Source organism: Sceloporus undulatus, chromosome 7, assembly GCF_019175285.1.
Source record: "Sceloporus undulatus isolate JIND9_A2432 ecotype Alabama chromosome 7, SceUnd_v1.1, whole genome shotgun sequence".
NCBI classification, from domain to species: Eukaryota; Metazoa; Chordata; class Lepidosauria; order Squamata; family Phrynosomatidae; genus Sceloporus; species Sceloporus undulatus.
The window spans coordinates 7,065,178-7,083,289 of NC_056528.1; the positions used below are offsets into that span (position 1 = coordinate 7,065,178).

The 18,112-nt window shown below is 44.2% G+C and overlaps 1 protein-coding gene across 3 annotated transcripts in view; it reads right to left on the minus strand.

Annotated features, from left to right (window-relative positions):
- PRDM16 (PR/SET domain 16) overlaps window positions 1-18,112 on the minus strand; it is a 228,737-nt gene that overhangs the window by 43,912 nt on the left and 166,713 nt on the right. For all 3 annotated transcript variants that reach the window (XM_042478732.1, XM_042478731.1, XM_042478734.1), the window contains exon 3: window positions 174-308. In XM_042478732.1, coding sequence (XP_042334666.1) covers window positions 174-308 — 135 coding nt within the window. The remainder of the gene's footprint in view (window positions 1-173; window positions 309-18,112) is intronic.

Genomic DNA, 18,112 nt, shown 5'->3' on the forward strand with positions numbered 1-18,112 from the left:
CCCTCCTTTGGACACATTCCAGTTTCTCAACATGAAGACTAGAGGAAGGAACATTAGCAACCTAAGATACGCAGACAACACAATACTACGACCAGAAACAAACAAACAATTCCTGAAGAAGGTCAAGGAGGAATGCATCAAGGTAGGCTTAATGCCCAAACAGTGGACCGTACCTGGTCATTTATGGGGCACACCGCTATATTTTGTTCCTCGCTAGAGCAAGCCATCCGGATGTACTTCAGCCAGTTTCCGTTTCCCGTCTGGTTGGCATCGACGCAGAATTTTTCAGTGCCCAGGTCATCGCCAGCCTGAAAGAAAAGACAAAAGCATAGGTTTAAGTTAAAGAAGAGAAGTCAAGGTGGAGAACAGTAAGGATTCAAAGCCAACCAAAGGGAGGCAAGGACAGATAGCAATCCCAGAGAGATACTGGTTATCCTCATGTATAAGTCTAGAAATGTTAGTCAAAAAATTGACCCCAAAAACCTGGGTTGACTTATCAACAGGTCAATGTAAAGACTATACTTTAACTCATATTACAAAGGGAATCCTTCCCTGCTGAAAAGCAAGAGTGCAATCTGTCCTGGAAGCACTGGAATCTGAAATTCAAGGTATTCTCAAAGCCAAAACATTTTCATCAGTGGATGAGATAGAGATACCTTTGCTTTCTAATGGTTCAATGTACACAAACTTGGTTTCATATTTAAACTTGGGTCGCATCTCCAAGATGTCTCCTTATGTACTGTATATGCAGATATTCCCAAATCCCCAATATATATATATATATATATATATATATATATACAAAATTCAAAACACTTCTGAGCCCAAGAATTTTGGAGAAGGGAGAATTAATTTGCACCATAACATGGATTTGCAGTTTTTCTTATGGTCAACACAGCTGCCCTAACAGTGAAGAGGACCTCTGAGTATACACAGAATACTTTTTTCCTAGCGAATGATCGCGGTCAGGCAATGCAAGATTTGGGGATATGGGAGAAGGGATTCGAAGTCAAGGGCTTGGTTTCTGGGCAAGATCCCATCCAAATCCGCCCTTCCTTTCAAAGATCAACAACAACAGGGCTGCATTGTACAGGAGCCTGGGTTCGATTAAGAGATGACACATTTAATCATATTTAGGCAACGTGCCGCGGTTCGAATGTAAGCACAGAACCCCAGCTGTTATGAATAGCCACCCTTGTTGCAGACGTTCTCGCAAATGTCTAAAGACACTAATGCGAGGCGTGGGAAATAAAGCGACGGCAGTGTTGACCTTTAAAAGGTGTTCGTTTCTGTCCTTTCTTTTCTAGTCTCAAAGCAAGAGAGATGCAGCTTCACACAGGAAAGGTAACAAGTGACGTGAGAACAACTGCAGGCAGGTAGCAAAGATTTTCACATCAACTCTTTCCGCAGAGGAAAGAGGAGATTCTCAAGTAATCTGCCACTTTCCCAACTACGGTAATCTGCTACAAAATAAAGAAATGTGAATATAGTTTGAGAGACGCACAACGGCTGACCATCCCCTGGCTGGGGCTCAATGCAGAGAGATTATGGAAGGAAATTTCCTACACCGTTTTTGTTCTGGGCTGAAATCCTTAGCGAGGTGCATCCAGTTACAAATGGAGACGGTGGCTTCATCTACACTGCAGGATTAATGCAGTTTGGCCCTGATGGCTAAGGAATTTGGGGGTTCGTAGCTTGGTGAGATACTTAGCCTTCTCTGTCTGAGAGCTTGGATGCCACAACAAACTACAAACCCCAGGAGTCACAGCAGTTAAAGCAGTGTCAAATGGCATTAATTTTGCAGCATGGCAGCATTTTAGGATGCATAGGGCCCGTACAGACAGGTCAAAATAAAGCTGCTTCGGATCACGTTGGAGGTATGCTGTTTAAATGACACATGCATCTTAAGAGGCCAGAAAGTGTACTAAAGCTGTGTTCCAGTACTTAGGACTGGAGCGTGGCTTTGATGCGGCTTCTGGTCTCTTAGGACGCATGCAGCATTTAAACAGCATACTTCCAATGTGATCCGAAGCAGCTTTATTTTGGCCTGTCTGTACAGGCCCATAGTTAAACCAGCTCTGGAGATTGCGATGTATGCAGCATGCAACAGTGCTTTGGATCTTTGGCACATTGGCCTTGTACACACCGGCAAAAAGCGCCAGCCTGTGGATGGGGTCAGGGCTGAGCGTCCCCATGCTTGACGCCCTTATGCTGCTGCCAGGGTGCCATTTTGGCATGCGACGATCCACATGGCGTGTGCCATGATGATGTATCTCTGGTGCCGCATCCAAACTGCATAGCGCTGAAGGGGCATCATCATGCCTCCCCATTGCCGCTATGACGCCCTTTAGAGGGTGCAAAAAGGAACCAGTTTTTCTGGCTTCTTTTTGCTCTCTCTAGAGGCTGGATCGGTGCCACAGCATGTGGTTGCCACAGCCCCGATCCAGGATGAAAAGGTGAGGCATCCGGCCGTCTCCTTCAACCCAATCTGTAGAGCCCCTTAGTCAATTTTGGAGATAAGTCTTCTCCTAAACAGATAAAGCCAGTGTGTAGGAGGGAGGGAGGGAAAGGAAAGAAAAAAGGGAAGGAGGGAAGGAGAAAGAAGAAATCCAAGGAACAAAAGGGAGAAAGATTTCATACAATGTGTATATCAGGTGTATAGTGGTAGAAGGCAAAATGACAACGTCGACCCTCCAAATAAAAATTCTTCCCCTTCAATTGAAATTGTCATTCATTTCCTACATCTCTATCATCGCAGTAACTTTAAAATGTGGTTTCGGTCACTTTGGCTGGCCAAGGGGCCAAGAATGCAAATGGAACAAATAGTAGGGTTCTAGGTGCAAACCATTTCCAGAAACATCAGGAATAAACTCTTCTAGAACATGGCCTCATCGCCTGAAAAAGACTAAAAAGACTATGGATGCCGGCCATGAAAGCCTTCGACTTCACAATTTCAGAATCTTGCTCTCCGCAATGCTGGAAATTTTGGAAACAAAGGAAAATTTCAACTGAATTCTTATTTGGAGGGGCCATTAATTTTCATGTGCTGCCATCCTCTTGTAGCTACACCCCTGGTATGTACGCTGTGCATTTCTTTTGGAAAGAAGGAAACAAATGCCGCAGGGTGAGATACTGGTGTTACTGATTTGTAGATAATGAAAACCATTCCTCCCAGGAAACTGCTTCTTAGCCTGTTCTCACTTGTAAAAAGAGTTATGAGAAATGAAAATAATAGCTCTAGGTTATGAGGTGACTTGTACATAACATACATCATGCATTTGGTGAAGTTCTGAGTGCCTGTGCTACTTTCCTGTTTTGCTTCTCATCCCTCATTTCCATCCAGTTGCAGGACCAACACCAGCAAGTCAGGGACTATTTGCCCTGGATTAACTACTCTTAAGTCTGAGTGATTCAAAAGCAGAAACTCTGGTTGCAACGTATGTCTGCTATTTTCAATAGTCTAAAACATCTAATTCAATCTATTTCCGGTGCTCAGTTTAGTTAAATAAAACAGGACCTCATTAATATTAACAGTCTACAGTACGCAGATGACACACTATTACTAGCAGAAACCAATCTGGAGCAACTATTGAAGATCAAGGAAGAAAATGCTAAGGCTGGACTAATTCTGAACATTAAATAATAATAATAAAAAATAATGACCATGGAAGATCTGCAAGAATTCATCCTAGATAACAAGAAAATTCAAATAGCCAAAGAGTTCCCATACATCAGAATGGAGACTGCAACCAAGAAATCAGAAGAAGACTAGGATTGGGAAGGGCAGCTGTGGAAGAATTGGAGATGTGAGAGCTGGAGAGTGAAAAAAGCCAACAAAAAGAAAATTGACTCATTTGAGATGTGATGCTGGAGAAGAGCATTTAGGATGGGATCTGGGAGTCCAAGTAGACCACAAATTGAACATGAGCCAACAGTGCAATGCAGCAGCTAACAAGGCCAATGCGATTTTAGGCTGCATCAATAGAAGTATAGTGTCTAGATCAAGGGAAGTCATAGTGCCACTCTATTCTGCTCTGGTCAGGCCTCACCTAGAGTATTGCGTCCAGTTCTGGGCACCACAATTCAAAAACGATGTTGAGAGCGCGTCCAAAGGAGGGCAACTAAAATGGTGAAGGGCCTGGAAGCCATGCCCTATGAAGAATGACTTAGGGAGATGGGGATGTTTAGGCTGGAGAAGAGAAGGTTAAGGGATGATATGATAGCCCTGTTTAAATATTTGACGGGATGTCATGCTGAGGAGAGAACAAGCTTGTTTTCTGCTGCTCCAGAGATTAGGATCCGGAACAATGGATGCAAGCTCCAGGAAAAGAGATTCCACCTCAACGTTAGGAGGAACTTCCTAACAGTAAGGGCTGTTTGACAGTGGAACAAACTCCTTCCTTGGAGTGTAGTGGAGTCTCCTTCTTCTGAGGTCTTTAAACAGAGGCTGGATGGCCATCTGTCTGGTATGCTTTGATGGTGAGTTCCTGCATGGCAGAATGGGGTTGGACTGGATGGCCTTTGTGGTCTGTTCCAACTCTATGATTCTATGATACCATGGATAGCTAAAAAGACATACAAATGGGTCCTTGAACAGATCATTATGCATGCATAACCAGAGCATGGCCATGATACAGTCATCCTGATGAACATGTTCTGATGAGCATTGTGTCCCATTGTTCAATGAGAGTTCCCATCTGAATGGGTAATAGTCCCAATGCCATAATTACATATTTACTTCCCTCTTGAGAATATGAACCATGTGTAACAATTTGGGTAGGGTGCTGGGTATTTTTAGCCTGGAGAAGAGAAGGTGAAGAGGTGATGTGATAGTCTTGTTTAACTATTTAAAAGGATGTCATATTGAGGATGGAGCAAGCTTGTTTCCTGCTGCCCCAGAGAATAGGACCTAGAGCAATGGATGCAAGCTAGTGGAAAAGAGATTCCAGCTCAACATTAGGAGGAACGTCCTGACAGTGAGAGCTGTTCAACAGTGGAAGACACTCCCTTGGAGGTTTTTGGTGGAGTCTCCTTTGGAGGTCTTTAAACAGAGGCTGGATGGCCATCTGTTGGGGATGCTTCGATTGAGAGTTCCTGCATGGCAGAATGGGGTTGGACTGAATGGCCCTTGGAGTCTCTTCCAACTCTATGATTCTATGATTCATTGACATCAGAAGCTCTGAATGAAAGCCAAAGCTATTGAGGCGGATGGGATTTTGCTTACATTTGGAGTTTATTTGAAAGACCACTTACAGCATCTGGCTTGTTTGATCCAAGAGTTTGCTCCAATGTGTTCATTCAGCCAGGATTCCGGGAGAATCTGCCATCACTTCGGCTAATGGAGCCTTTGGGTCGGATGCCCAGCGAAACATACCCGGCATGCGCCTGTCGCTGATGCCCCAATTCAGGTCACTACAAACTCCCTCTGTATATTCCGGATACAATTTCCAGCTTGTGTTTTCAACTTTTGACATCCCCGGTTTAATTTTATTTGGCACAAACTGGGAAGATGTAATGAGTATGCATTAAGGATTTAATAGTGAAAAAATGCTATGATTAAAGGTGTTGTGGTTCTTAACTGCTTTTGAGTTGGCCCTGACTCATGCCAAGCGCATGGATGAGACATCTCCAAGACCTCCTATCCTCAACCATATAGGAAACCAGGGTTCAATTCCCCACTAAGCCATGAAACATATTGTATAACCTTGGGCAAGTCACACTCTCTCAGCCTCAGGGGATGGCAATGGCAAACCACCTCTGAACAAACCTTGCCAAGAAAACCCCATGATCTGTTTGCCTTTGGGTCGCCATGAGTCAGAAATGACTTCAAGGCACACAGAAACCATTAGAAGGATAAATCATGCAGATTGTTTTAGAAAGCATAATTCAAACATGGAACAAAATGGAGGCAAGGGAACCAATGACATCCTTGCCCAGGGATAGCATTTCTCCTAGGGCCAGCCCTGAAGCCCATTCACACTACACAGTTATAACGTTATCATCCCACATTAACTATCACGGTTCCTTCTTATGAAGTCCATGGAGTTGAAGGGTTTTTTTGGGGGGGATATTTAGATTTCTCAGCCAAAGTAATCTGCGGTTCGACAAACTACAAATACCGCAATTCCATAGGATGCAGATATGGCAGTTACAGCAGAATTGTAGTGCTATATAAAAAGGTATGTGGTGCGGATGGGCCACTGGTGCAGAGCGAAGCAGCGGCACAAAAGTGTTGCCTCTGTTTGACAGAACGCGCCATCCTCATGAAAACGTCGCCAAAAAGCAAACTTTGCAGCGCCAAAGCAGTTGCGATGAGAACAACGTTCATCTGAAAGCCGTTGTGGGTTTTTTTTTCTTCCTTTTTGCTGTGGGTGACTGTGAAACGGCAGGAGTCTTCGGGACAAAGATTGCTGGGTGCAACAAAGGCCAACCACAACTTTCCACATCTGAAGCAGAGAGCGCTGTGTTTTCAGATTGACAGTGGAAGGAGGAGGGACGACATTGCTGCACATACACATACACATACACATACAAATACACATACAACTGTTCTAGCACTGAGGGGAATGGCGTTTTGGTGAGTCAGGAAGCAATGCTGAAAGAATATATATATGTGTGTGTGTGTGTGTGTCACTATTGTGGGAAAAAGCCCGGTCTTCACAACCTTTTAACTTGGTTTCCCACTCTCCGCTTCTCTCTCTTGTTTCACTCTTCACCCGCAATATTTAATTTGATGGTTAGTTTCTGTGGTTTGTTTTTCTTCTTCTTGATATTTGCATCTTTTCTTTTTGTCAAAGGTGCAAATAAGGGATGCAAGTGAGAACCACATGATTTATATATACTGCATATACTCATATATAGTCAGCCCTCCTTATCCATGGATTTTTTATCCATGGATCCAAGCATCCACTGCTTGAAAATATTTTTATACATTCCAGATAGTAAACCTTGATTTTCCATTTTATATAAGGGACAACATTTTGCTCTGCCATTGTATTTAATGGGACTTGAGCATCCACAGATTTTGTTATCCACTGGGGATCTTGGAACCAAATCCTAGGTCCCTCCGTATAAAGTAACTGTCAGATGGATTTGTAACTGGCTGACCGGCCGAAGCCAAAGGGTGCTCAGCAATGGCTCCTTTTCATCCTGGAGAGAAGTGACCATTTGGGTCCCACAGGGCTCTGTCCTGGGCCCAGGGCTATTCAACATCTTTATCAATGACTTGGAAGAAAAAATTGGGGGAATACTTATCAAATTTGCAGATGACACCAAATTAGGAGGAGTAGCTAATACTCCAGAGGACAGGATCAAGATTCAAAATGACCTGAACAGACTAGAAAACTGGGCCAAAGCTAACAAAATGAAATTCAACACGGAGAAATGTAAGGTACTGCACTTAGGGCAGAAAAATGAAAAGCACAGATATAGGATGGGGGACACCTGGCTGAATGAAACTACATGTGAAAGGGATCTAGGAGTCCAAGTAGACCACAAGTTGAACATGAGTCAACAGTGTGATGCGGCAGCTAAAAAGGCCAATGCGATTTTAGGCTGCATCAATAGAAGTATAGTGTCTAGATCAAGGGAAGTCATAGTGCCACTCTATTCTGCTTTGTGTCCAGTTCTGGGGGTCTCTTCCAACTTTATGATTCTATGATTCTAAGTCTAGAAATTTTAGTCCAAAAATTGACCCAAGAAATCTGAGTCGATGTATCCATGGGTCAATGTAAGTACTGCAGGAGGGGAGATGTAATGCAGATGCAAGAAACGGCTACCTAAACAGCCTCCTAATAGAATGGGATAAGTGTATGCTGTGGCAAAAAGCAACGCAGCAGAATCCAAGGAGCACATACTCCTTTGGACCAGTCTGGAAAAGCCCCCAAATCTCCCTTTTGGGGGGCAAGTTTCTCCATCCCTTCAAATTCTACATTTTTGCAACCCTTGTGTCTCATCCCACACTTTCTTTTCTTTAAGGCACAATGGTGCCATTTTGGCTCCATCAAGACCAGTGTCAAGAATGAGCTTGCTAACAGGACACAGAACGGGAGAAACAAAATGTTTCCTGTCTGATGCGGGAAAGAATCAAAAGATTTGAGCTGTATGCTTTAAAAATAATGTTTTAAAAAGCCGTATGATTCAGCCAGTGCCAAAATCAAACATTCATAAAGCGATGATTCATGGAGATGGAGTGAACGGAAATAATGCTCTGCCGTTCTCCTCTCTCAAAACATTAGATCATCCCAGAAAAAGGTGGCAATTTGATTCAAGGTGGGTTTTTTGTTTTGCTCAGATCTTGCATTCCACGGTCCTGACGCTGTGCAACTGGAAGTCGCAATACGACGCATGGGTTTCCATATCCCGTCTCATAAGGGATGTATGGGATGAACCTGTCAGAAGTCTCCGAACAGCTGCCACTTCGCATCAAATTATTTATGTGTTTCTTTCTAGGGAAATGGAGTTCTGGGATTTATGTGCCAGTTGGAACTGCTAACGGTGATAAGGATCAAACGTGAAATGAAACAAAACTCCCAAACAGGTATAATATTGCAATATGGAGCATGGGTGGGGATCATGCGTCCCTCCAAATATGTCACATTCTCCAATGGTTCTGCTTTTTAGGGACCGTCCCAATTCATCCTCTGCCGTCCCACTTTTCCAGCTGCTTTTAAAATGTCCCAGTTTCTCTCTCCTTCTCCCACTTTCCTCCTTTGTCCCTCACTTATTTCCCTTGGTGCAAACTCGACTTCATTGTGAAAAAATAGTTTGCATGTAGCCTTTGCTGTTTTTACCGGGATGTCCGCAATGATGCACATTTTTGAATGTGTGGCTGTCTGTCTGCTTGGCATGGGTTGGCATTTTCAGTAGAGGGAGGGAGAAGAGATGTCGATAGATGCGAATATGTGCACGAAAGCGAACACAAACATTGATGCAAATGTGTGATAACCCACAGCAATTTGCACGATACACTTATGTGTAGCCTGTGACAAAGGAAAACAAAAATGCCCCCAGGATTAGTGATAGCTTACAAGCTATTTTTCTTGTTTCATTCATTCATTCATTCGTTCATTCATTCATTCATTCATTCTATTTTCCTTGTTCCTGGAGGCTTCCAAGGATGGCAGTTTTTGCATAGCAAGCCCTCACTCTATGGTCGGCCCTCCGTATCCATGGATTTTAATCCACGGATTCAATCATCCACAGCATGAAAAGGTTACAGAAAAGAAATACAGTGCGCCCATGTTATACATGGGCATGCTTTACACGGACTTGAGAGTATGCGCTCAAGCCATGGGGAGCACACAGGACACAAGGGGCGGTGTGTCCCATTCAAATGAATGAGGTGTGCGCCTGTGGCACTCTGCACGCTCCCGCGCCGCTGTGCACCATCCCCATTCAAATGAATGGGGCTTGAGCGTAGGTGGAATTCGCCTTACGTGGGGGGGTCCGGAACGGATCCCCCGCGTAAGGCAAGGGCCCACTGTACATTGCAAAAAGCAAAGCTTGATTTTGCTATTTTATATAAGGAACACTCTTTTACGACCCAGCTGTATATAAAAGGACATGAGGATCCATGGATTTTGGTACCCATGGTGGGTCCTGGAACCAAACCCTGGCAGATACTTGGACCACCTCATATTTTGGATAGCCTCCAGTTTTGGACCCTTGTCACTTAAAGTTAAGAGGCCAAAGGATAAGCGACCTGGGAAAACAAAGCCAAAAGGCCCTGTTTTAGGTCAGGAAAAGCAAATTTGCATTGCAGGCTTCCTTCCTTTGCCCACTGGGCACTCTGTTTCCAATCCCAATAACTCTCTCCTCGCTCCATACAAAGTGCCCATTGTGCATGGATGATATTCTTCAGAAGGCCTTGGCCACACCGAACTTGAATCTGCAGTAGGATGTCAGACGGACGCTCTAATAAATAAATCAAACACACTTAAGTCCTAGAGTAAAAGATCCTTCATTAGACACCCCAATCACCTTGGGGTTTTTGTTTTTCACCCGATGCCAAGCTGGGTTTTTATTGGATCCGATCCAGCGATCCTACGGCAGCGTAATGGGTCTCTCCTTTCCCCTCCTCCTCTCTGCGGACAAAAGACCTTTTCTTGTCTTCGAGGGCTGACAAGTTTATCCAAATATTCTCAGCTTACGACTAGCCCCTTTCTGAATTGATCAGCGCCGTAAAAAAGGACACTTTGTAGCTTTGCAAACTGGGCAACACCCCAGAAAGAAAAAACAACATGGAGGGAGAATGGAAACTTGTTCCAGGCGTTATTTCGTGACGTCAAAGGAGCAGAGATGGCACCGCCAACAAAGGAAGGAGGCAAAACCCGGTCAATATCGGACCCGTTTCTCGTTTGCAGATTATCCGGTGGCTCATCGTGTTCTAGGGTTGGATCCAAAGTTAGCCATACTTTGAACAGACCAAATGACATCAATGGGATTTAACAATGAAAAACCGCATGGCACCTTAAAGACTAACACCTTTTATTGGGCCCAAACAGACAGGCCAAAATAAAGCTGCTTCGTGTCACTTTGGAGCTATGCTGTTTAAATGATGCATGCGTCCTAAGAGGCCAGAAGCCGCGCCAAAGCCATGCTCCAGTCCTAAGGATCAGAGCGCAGCTTTGGCGCAGCTTCTGGCCTCTTAAGATGCATGTGTCATTTAAACAGCATACCTCCAAAGTGACCCGAATCAGCTTTATTTTGGCCTGTCTGTTCGGGCCCATTGGGTATAAGCAGAAGCATCATGAGATGCATCAACCAAGAAGGCTTACCCAAGATAAAAAAGTCATAGTCTTTAAAGTGGTGCAAGACTCTTTGCTGGAAATTGAGTCCAGTTCAGCATCACCAATGTCTGTCCCATTCATTTTTGTATTGGATGGATTCTTTTAACTGTAGGCTGCCTTTGCTGTCTTTTTGGCAGAGAGGTGGGGCAAAAATTAAAAATGAAGTTTCATCATCATCATCATCATCATCATCATCATCATCATCATCATCATCATCCTGTCATGAAAACCAACAAATGGAAATGGACCCTTGCCCTGTCTTCTGCTATCTGTAGACATCTGTCCTTAATTTGTGCATTTTTCTATGTAGCTTTCTTGAATATGCATATTTTTGTACTGAACTGTCCCTGAAATATATCTGGGGTAGCTATGTTGGCTCTATAGCAAAGGACAGTATCATCCAAAATCCACAAAACAGTGATGCCTTCATTGAAATAAGTATGTTTACAAAGACCTTTCACAAATGCATGCATTTCTTTCTCTCTTTTTTGTATGTCATTATTTAGAATTACTGAGCTGCAGAATTTGGAGAAGGAGGCATTTTAAAGGATAAACAGTGCCTTGGACCATGCCCACAAAATGCTCCCGAGTGATGCTACATTGCGATTCAGACTCCTTGCAGAACAATCTGACATCTGAAGTCAATGGTTTTATTTTGTGCGCTTTGTGCATTTTGGTTGGCTGATTAAGGCCTCATTCCCACTACCTTTTAAACCGGATCGCAAATCAGTTTGAACCCGTTCAAATGACCTTGGTTCCCACTTGAACCGATTCGCTGAAGCGATTCTGAGAGGGGAGCCATGCGCTAGACCCATTTAACCCACGTCTTTTTGATGATGATTTTTTCCATGTCTTTTTGGATAAATCCATTCTGCGCAAGTGTGAACCAGATGTGGATCGGAATCGATTTAAATTTGCCCTTTGACCAGCTGGAGCGGGTCCATTTTGAACCATGAAAATGAACCACAAGTGGTTTATTTGACAGGGGAAAATGTGACCGGAGGAAATGTAGTGTGAACCATGCTCCGCTGTTGAATTGATCCATCGCTTTGGATCACACACCGGTTTATTTGTAAGTGGGAATGAGGCCTAAAAGGATCACTGTTTTGTGGACTTTGGTGGCTATTGTACTTTGGCTATATGGCCAATGCAGCTACCACTGACTATGTTTTATGGATTATTACTGTTATATGACGTGTTGTGGACCGCACAAAACAATTTTAATTCAAGGACAGCATGAAAACATTTTGATTAACTGTGTGGTTCTAGCTAATTTTATCCTGACAATATCTCTTAGAGGTATTGTTGGACTAAGGAAGCGGTGAAAGCTGGTGCAAGGAGCAGGATGTATTGGTTTATGTGTCACATTGTGACACTGGAGACCAAGGTTCTAATGCTCACTCAACCACAGAAACCCACTGGGTGACCTTAGGCAAGTCACACTCTCTCAGCCTCAGAGGAAGGCAAAGGACCCCACCCCCTTTGAATAAAACATGCCAAGAAATCCTCATGATGGGTTCACCTTAGATGAATCACGTTACGTCAGAAACAGCTTGAAGGCACACAACAACAACAAAAAAGTTGTGTCTGATTGACTATTACCACTATTACCATCGCAAACACACACACAGAAAGGAAGAGAGATTGTCACACGCAGGCACACACGCACGCACACACAGAGTCCCATGGCTGCTGCTGTTTGGTCCATGTTCAATGCTTTCTCCATAACATACTGATTTGTGGCAGTGCTAGGGAAAACCTGCAAAGTGAGCAGCCGCACATAAATGGTTTACTTTGTGGTGACAGTCGAATTATTAAGTAGAGTAATTTAGAGTTGCCTTTGTGGATGTATCCTGGGCTTTCGGCGTTGCACACCAGCCTAGCATTATATATGAACGCTGAGATGTTGTTGCAGGACTGGCACAGAAGTACAGCAAATACGGGAAGTAAGGCTTAGGCTCCTAGGAGATTGTCTAAGAATAAGTGTGGAAACTGCACAGAATTCAGAACTGTTGGCTTTGGGAGGACTAAGCTCTCAGAGTTCAAGCCAGCAAGAAATAGTGGTTTGAGTGTTGGACCATGACTCTGGAGACCGCAGTTTGCATCCTTGTTTGGCCATGAAACCCATTGGGCAAGTCATACGCTCTCAGCCTTAGAGGAAGGCAATGGCAAACCTCCTCTGAACAAATCTTGTGACGAAAACCCCATGATAGGTTCACCTTAGGGTTGCTATCAGTCAGAAATGACTTGAAGGTACACAGCAACAACAACCAGCTCTTGGATCTGCCCAATCAATCTGTCCATTGGCCATGGTGGCTATGGGATTCTGGGAGCTGTAGTCCAAAACCAGGAATGTTTCCAAGCTCTGGATGTTCGGACTACACAGCTCCACTCATGCTCCTCCCAAGTAGGCGATGTAAAAAGGTTTACAGGGTGCATTGTGTGACGCAAGATAGTCAGTGTACGACTGCAGTACAGAACATACAAGGGGAAATTGCAATGGACAATGTGAAACCGCTGTGTAATGCAAAACGGTGAAACTGAGGCTGTCGTACTTTGGCCACATCATGAAAAGGCATGGCACATTACATAGCAAGGACAACAGATAGATAGAAAAGACAATAAGGCCATAAAAGGTAGAAGACAGCAGAAAGACAGGAAGAACACATGCCAGATAGAGAGAATCGGAGAAGTCTGCATCTGTAAGACCTAAGGAGAGCTGTGAAGGGTTACCATGAGTTTAGGTTGGCTTAAGGGCAGTTAACAACAACAACAACAATGCATGAAATAGAATACACAACTGCATTATAGTACATATGATGTGCAATTGCAATGCACAGTGTGAAACGTACAATTGCAATGCACAGCAATACACAATTGCAAACAGGGGATAGCAATTGCAACACGTGAAGTGAACTCACAATACTCAAGAGACAAGGTCCTAAGCAGTGTGCATTGCTTATGAAATGCATGATATAGGATGTACTGCACAATACATGATATAGGATGTACTGCACAATGGCAGATGTAACGTATGATGTACAATTGCAACACACAGCGTGAAACTGCTGTGCAATGAATGATACAGAATACAGAACTGCAATACAGATCATATGATGTGCAATTGCAATGTACAGTGTGCAACTGTTGTCCAACAAACGATACAGAAGTCACAACTGCAGTACAGAACAAATGATGTGCAATTGCTGTGTGTGACTGCAACACGCAATGTACAATCACAACACTCAAAGGCAAGGCTCTCTGCACAATCCCACTCCAGCTGCAATCAGTAGAGGACCTTTGTTGTGCAATGATGCCTTTTGGGTTCTGCATGAATAGCATGACTTCAATGCGCATATATCCCTAACTGGATGTCTTGCTTGCTTGCTTTCTCTTATTTATTAAAAGAAATTAACATGATTAACAACGTCAAACATCCACCGATAGATTACCCATAAATCTCCTTGCCTCCACCTTATTAGAATGAATGGTTGCTTGGTTACAGAGACCAGGTTGGCCTCTCTGGTCCTACTATGGGGCTGGTCAAAAGTGTGGGGTTGTTAGGAGGGGCGCCGGGGCCCCGAATGCCACAGGTGCACCCATATAGGCATTAGCAAATGATTAGGCCTCGTAAACTATATGAATGGTGTTTCTTTAAGAAGCCATAAAATTTTATGGAGGAAAAAATCCATGCGCAAGGGTTTTCTGGTCTGCGCCGTGGCCAAGTCGTTCGGCGTTCCATTCCTTTCTGTCAGGGCCTTCGTAATTAAAACTGTGGCAAGGGTCTGGTTTCTATAATCTCCCCGCATCTGGCCTTCGGAGACGAAGCAAAAGTAATTGCCCAGGCAGCAAACAACTCTTTCCATTTACTGCGCTTTCATTTTCGGCGGGGAGACGGAGAGAGGTTATGGAGTAAGGGGGAGACAGAAGATCATTAATGGCCATCGCTTGGGATTTGATGGTGGAAGCCGGCGGACGGTCTTACTGGGTGTTTTGGCGCTGCTGTCTGGCTCTTTGTGGCATAAAAGCTTGGACACCAACCGTCTCTATTAATGCAGAGGTTAGATGCCAACCGGCAGGGAAGGAGATAATTGTAACAAGGTTGCTTGAAAGTGTTTGCTGAAAGGTTGTGCATGTACGCACACATGCTTTGGTGTATGGGGCTTAAGTACCAAGAGGTGCTATGTTCTCCTCCAGGGCAGAAAGTCATAAAAGAGAGGCTCCCATTAAGAAGCTTGTTCGGACACCATCTCTCCTTTCGAAGATCAAGGCACCCCAAATACAAACCTTCCTCCGCAGCTGATGAGCAAGCAGTGACATTTGCAAAATAATGCATGTCGCACATTGGCGATGTAGGACAACCCAACACAACTGACTTGTTTGATAAGCATCGCACTTGTGCTTATCAAAGAAGTTGGTTGGGTTGGGTTGTCCTACTTCGCCAAGCTTCAAAGAAATGGAGCCTTGAACAGATCAAGCCTGAAATCTCTCCAGATGCCAAGATGATAAAGTTGAGGTTGTTGGACTTTGGTCACATTGTGAGAAGGAACAACCCGTTGGAAAAGACAATAATGCTAGGAAAGGCGGAGGGATGTAGAAAAAGAGTGCATGCTAGATGGATGGCTCTATTAAGGGGTTCATGGACATGAATATGCAGGACCTAAGCAAAGTAGTGGAACATAGGGAGTCTTGGAGATGTCAAATCTGCGCAAGGGTGAACCACACGCAGACCGAAATCGATTCAAATTTCCCCTTCGGCAGGCTGGAACCGAATCATTTTGAATCAATTCATTTGCGAATGGGAACCACAAGTTGGATTATTTCTGGAGGGAAAAAGTGCAATCGGGGCAAATGTAGTGGGAACCATGCTCTGCTGTCGAATCGATCCATCGATTTGGATCGTACACCGATTTATCTGTAAGTGGGAATGGGGCTTATGATTCTATGAAACGTTGCAGTTGTACACATTGGGGTTTTCCTAGCGCTTTTTGCTGTAAGGTCAGCTTGATGGCTTTGGAACAAAATATCCCCACCCATAACTGCCTACTGCTGATTCGAGAACAAGATTGTACAACACAATGCTGGGCCTCATTGTCCCACGCAGCTATCTCCCTTCATGAAAGGCTATCTGTGCCTCTGAATGGCACACTGTGTCCCAAGACACTGATGGTCTTGTTGAAACAGTGTCTTCACTCGAAGTCAAAGCGAAAAGTTCATCCCACCCTGGCACCCCTCTGAAGGGGAAATGAGCAGATGGAAACTCCCGAGCGGATGGTACGTTTCTTTCTTTCTTTCTCCTCCTAATGGGAACATCACCAAGACATCTGGTATCGTTTTAGTACTGTCGGAAGATGCTCCACCTTGGAAATGGCAGGAACACCTCAGGGATGGGTGGGAAACAGAGAACTGAGGGCTTCTGTGTATGATGTTCAAGAATTGCAGCTCAGTGGCTCTATGCGCCCATCTATCAGATGGTTTTTGTGGGTTTTTCGGGCTCTGTGGCCATGTTCTAGAAGAGTTTATTCCCGATGTTTCGCCAGCATCTGTGGCTGGCATCTTCGGAGAATGCTGGCATGGAAGTGAGTGGGGTATATATCTATACCTATATCTACACACACACACACACACACACACTGTGTGTGATCCTACCCCACTCACATCCATGCCAGCATTTTCCGAAGATGCCAGCCACAGATGCAGGCAAAACATCAGGAATAAACTCTTCTAGAACAAGGCCACATTGCCCGAAATACTCACAAGAAACTATGGATGCAGCCCATGAAAGCCTTCGACTTCAACAATCAGACTCCAGTGTTTTGGAAGGAAAGAAAATAGCCAAATGGTATGCAATTCCCTTCCTATACACTCTCCGCTCAACATTGGATTTGCTACTGTGAGCCAGCATTGGGTTGAGCATTGATCTACCACTCCAGAAGCCAGCATTTGATTTCCCCGTTTGGCCAAGAAACCCACTGGGTGACCTTGGGCAAGTCACACTCTCTCAGCCTCAGAGGATGGCAATGGCAAACCTCCTCTGAACAAATCTCACCAAGAAAACCACCTGATAGGTTCTCAATAGGGTCACCATGAGTAAAAAATGACTTGAAGGTACGCAACAGTGAACAACAAAGTTGGTGACAGCCATAATCTGAGGTTCAGGCATTGCATTGTTAAACCATGGAATTCAATTCCATGAGATTTAACCATAGTTGCCAATCTGGTCTGCATGGATTAGTTAGCTCAGGTTCCTCTTGAGTCCCTATACACTGGTACCCCGGGATACGAATGCGCCGCGTTACGAAATTTCCGGGTTACGAAAAAAATCCATTCAAAAAAACTGTTCCGGGTTACGAAGGTTATTTCGGGTTACGAAAATTTTTTTTGTGCTTTTCGGCGCTTTTTCGCACCAAATCGCGGCTTTCGCTATTAGCGCCTATGGGGCTTCGGCTTGCGAATGCTTTTCGGGTTACGAATGGCGCCGCGGAACGAATTAATTTCGTAACCCGAGGGAGCCCTGTACTTGGAGAAAGGCGGGATATAAAATAATAATAATAATAATAATAATAATAATAATAATAATAATAGTGTCTTTCTTCCACAACACAGACCCAAAACCCTAAATCGGGCAGGACTGTCTTCACGATGCCCAAACCCGATTCAGGGCTTCCTCTCCATCACCCACATTTAAAGAAACTCGCCTTTTGCTGACAATGCAAGCATACCTGAAGTGCTAGCTTGCTCACAGTTCCTCCAGAGCCTTTAGTGGGTTTCACATGCCAGCTGAGATGTTAAGTGTTGATGCCCAGCACCTGCTTCTATGAGCCTTATTATCATCACACTTCCACCTAGAGGTAAAGTTTAGATACGACAAATGGGACCGGCAACAGAAAACAAAAATGATGACAATGGAAGATGTGCAAGAATTCATCCTAGGTAATGGAGAAATTGAAATAGTCCATGAGTTCCCATATCTTGAATCAAATATTAATTGGAACCGAGAGTGCAGTCAAGAAATCAGAAGAGAACTAGGGTTAGGAAGGGCAGCCATGAAAGTACTGGATAAGATCCTAAATTGGAAAGATATAGCTCCGAACACTAAAGTGAGGATCATCCAAGCCATTGAATTCCCCATCATCCCCATGTATGGATGTGAGAGCTGGAGAGTGCAGAAAGCCGACAGAAAGAAAATCAACTCATTTGAGATGTGGCGTTGGAGAAGAGTGCTCTGAATACTGTGGATGGTCAAGAAGACAAACAAATGGGTCCTTGGACAGAACAGTCTGAAATACTCCTAGAAGCCAAGATGACTACATTGAGGCTGT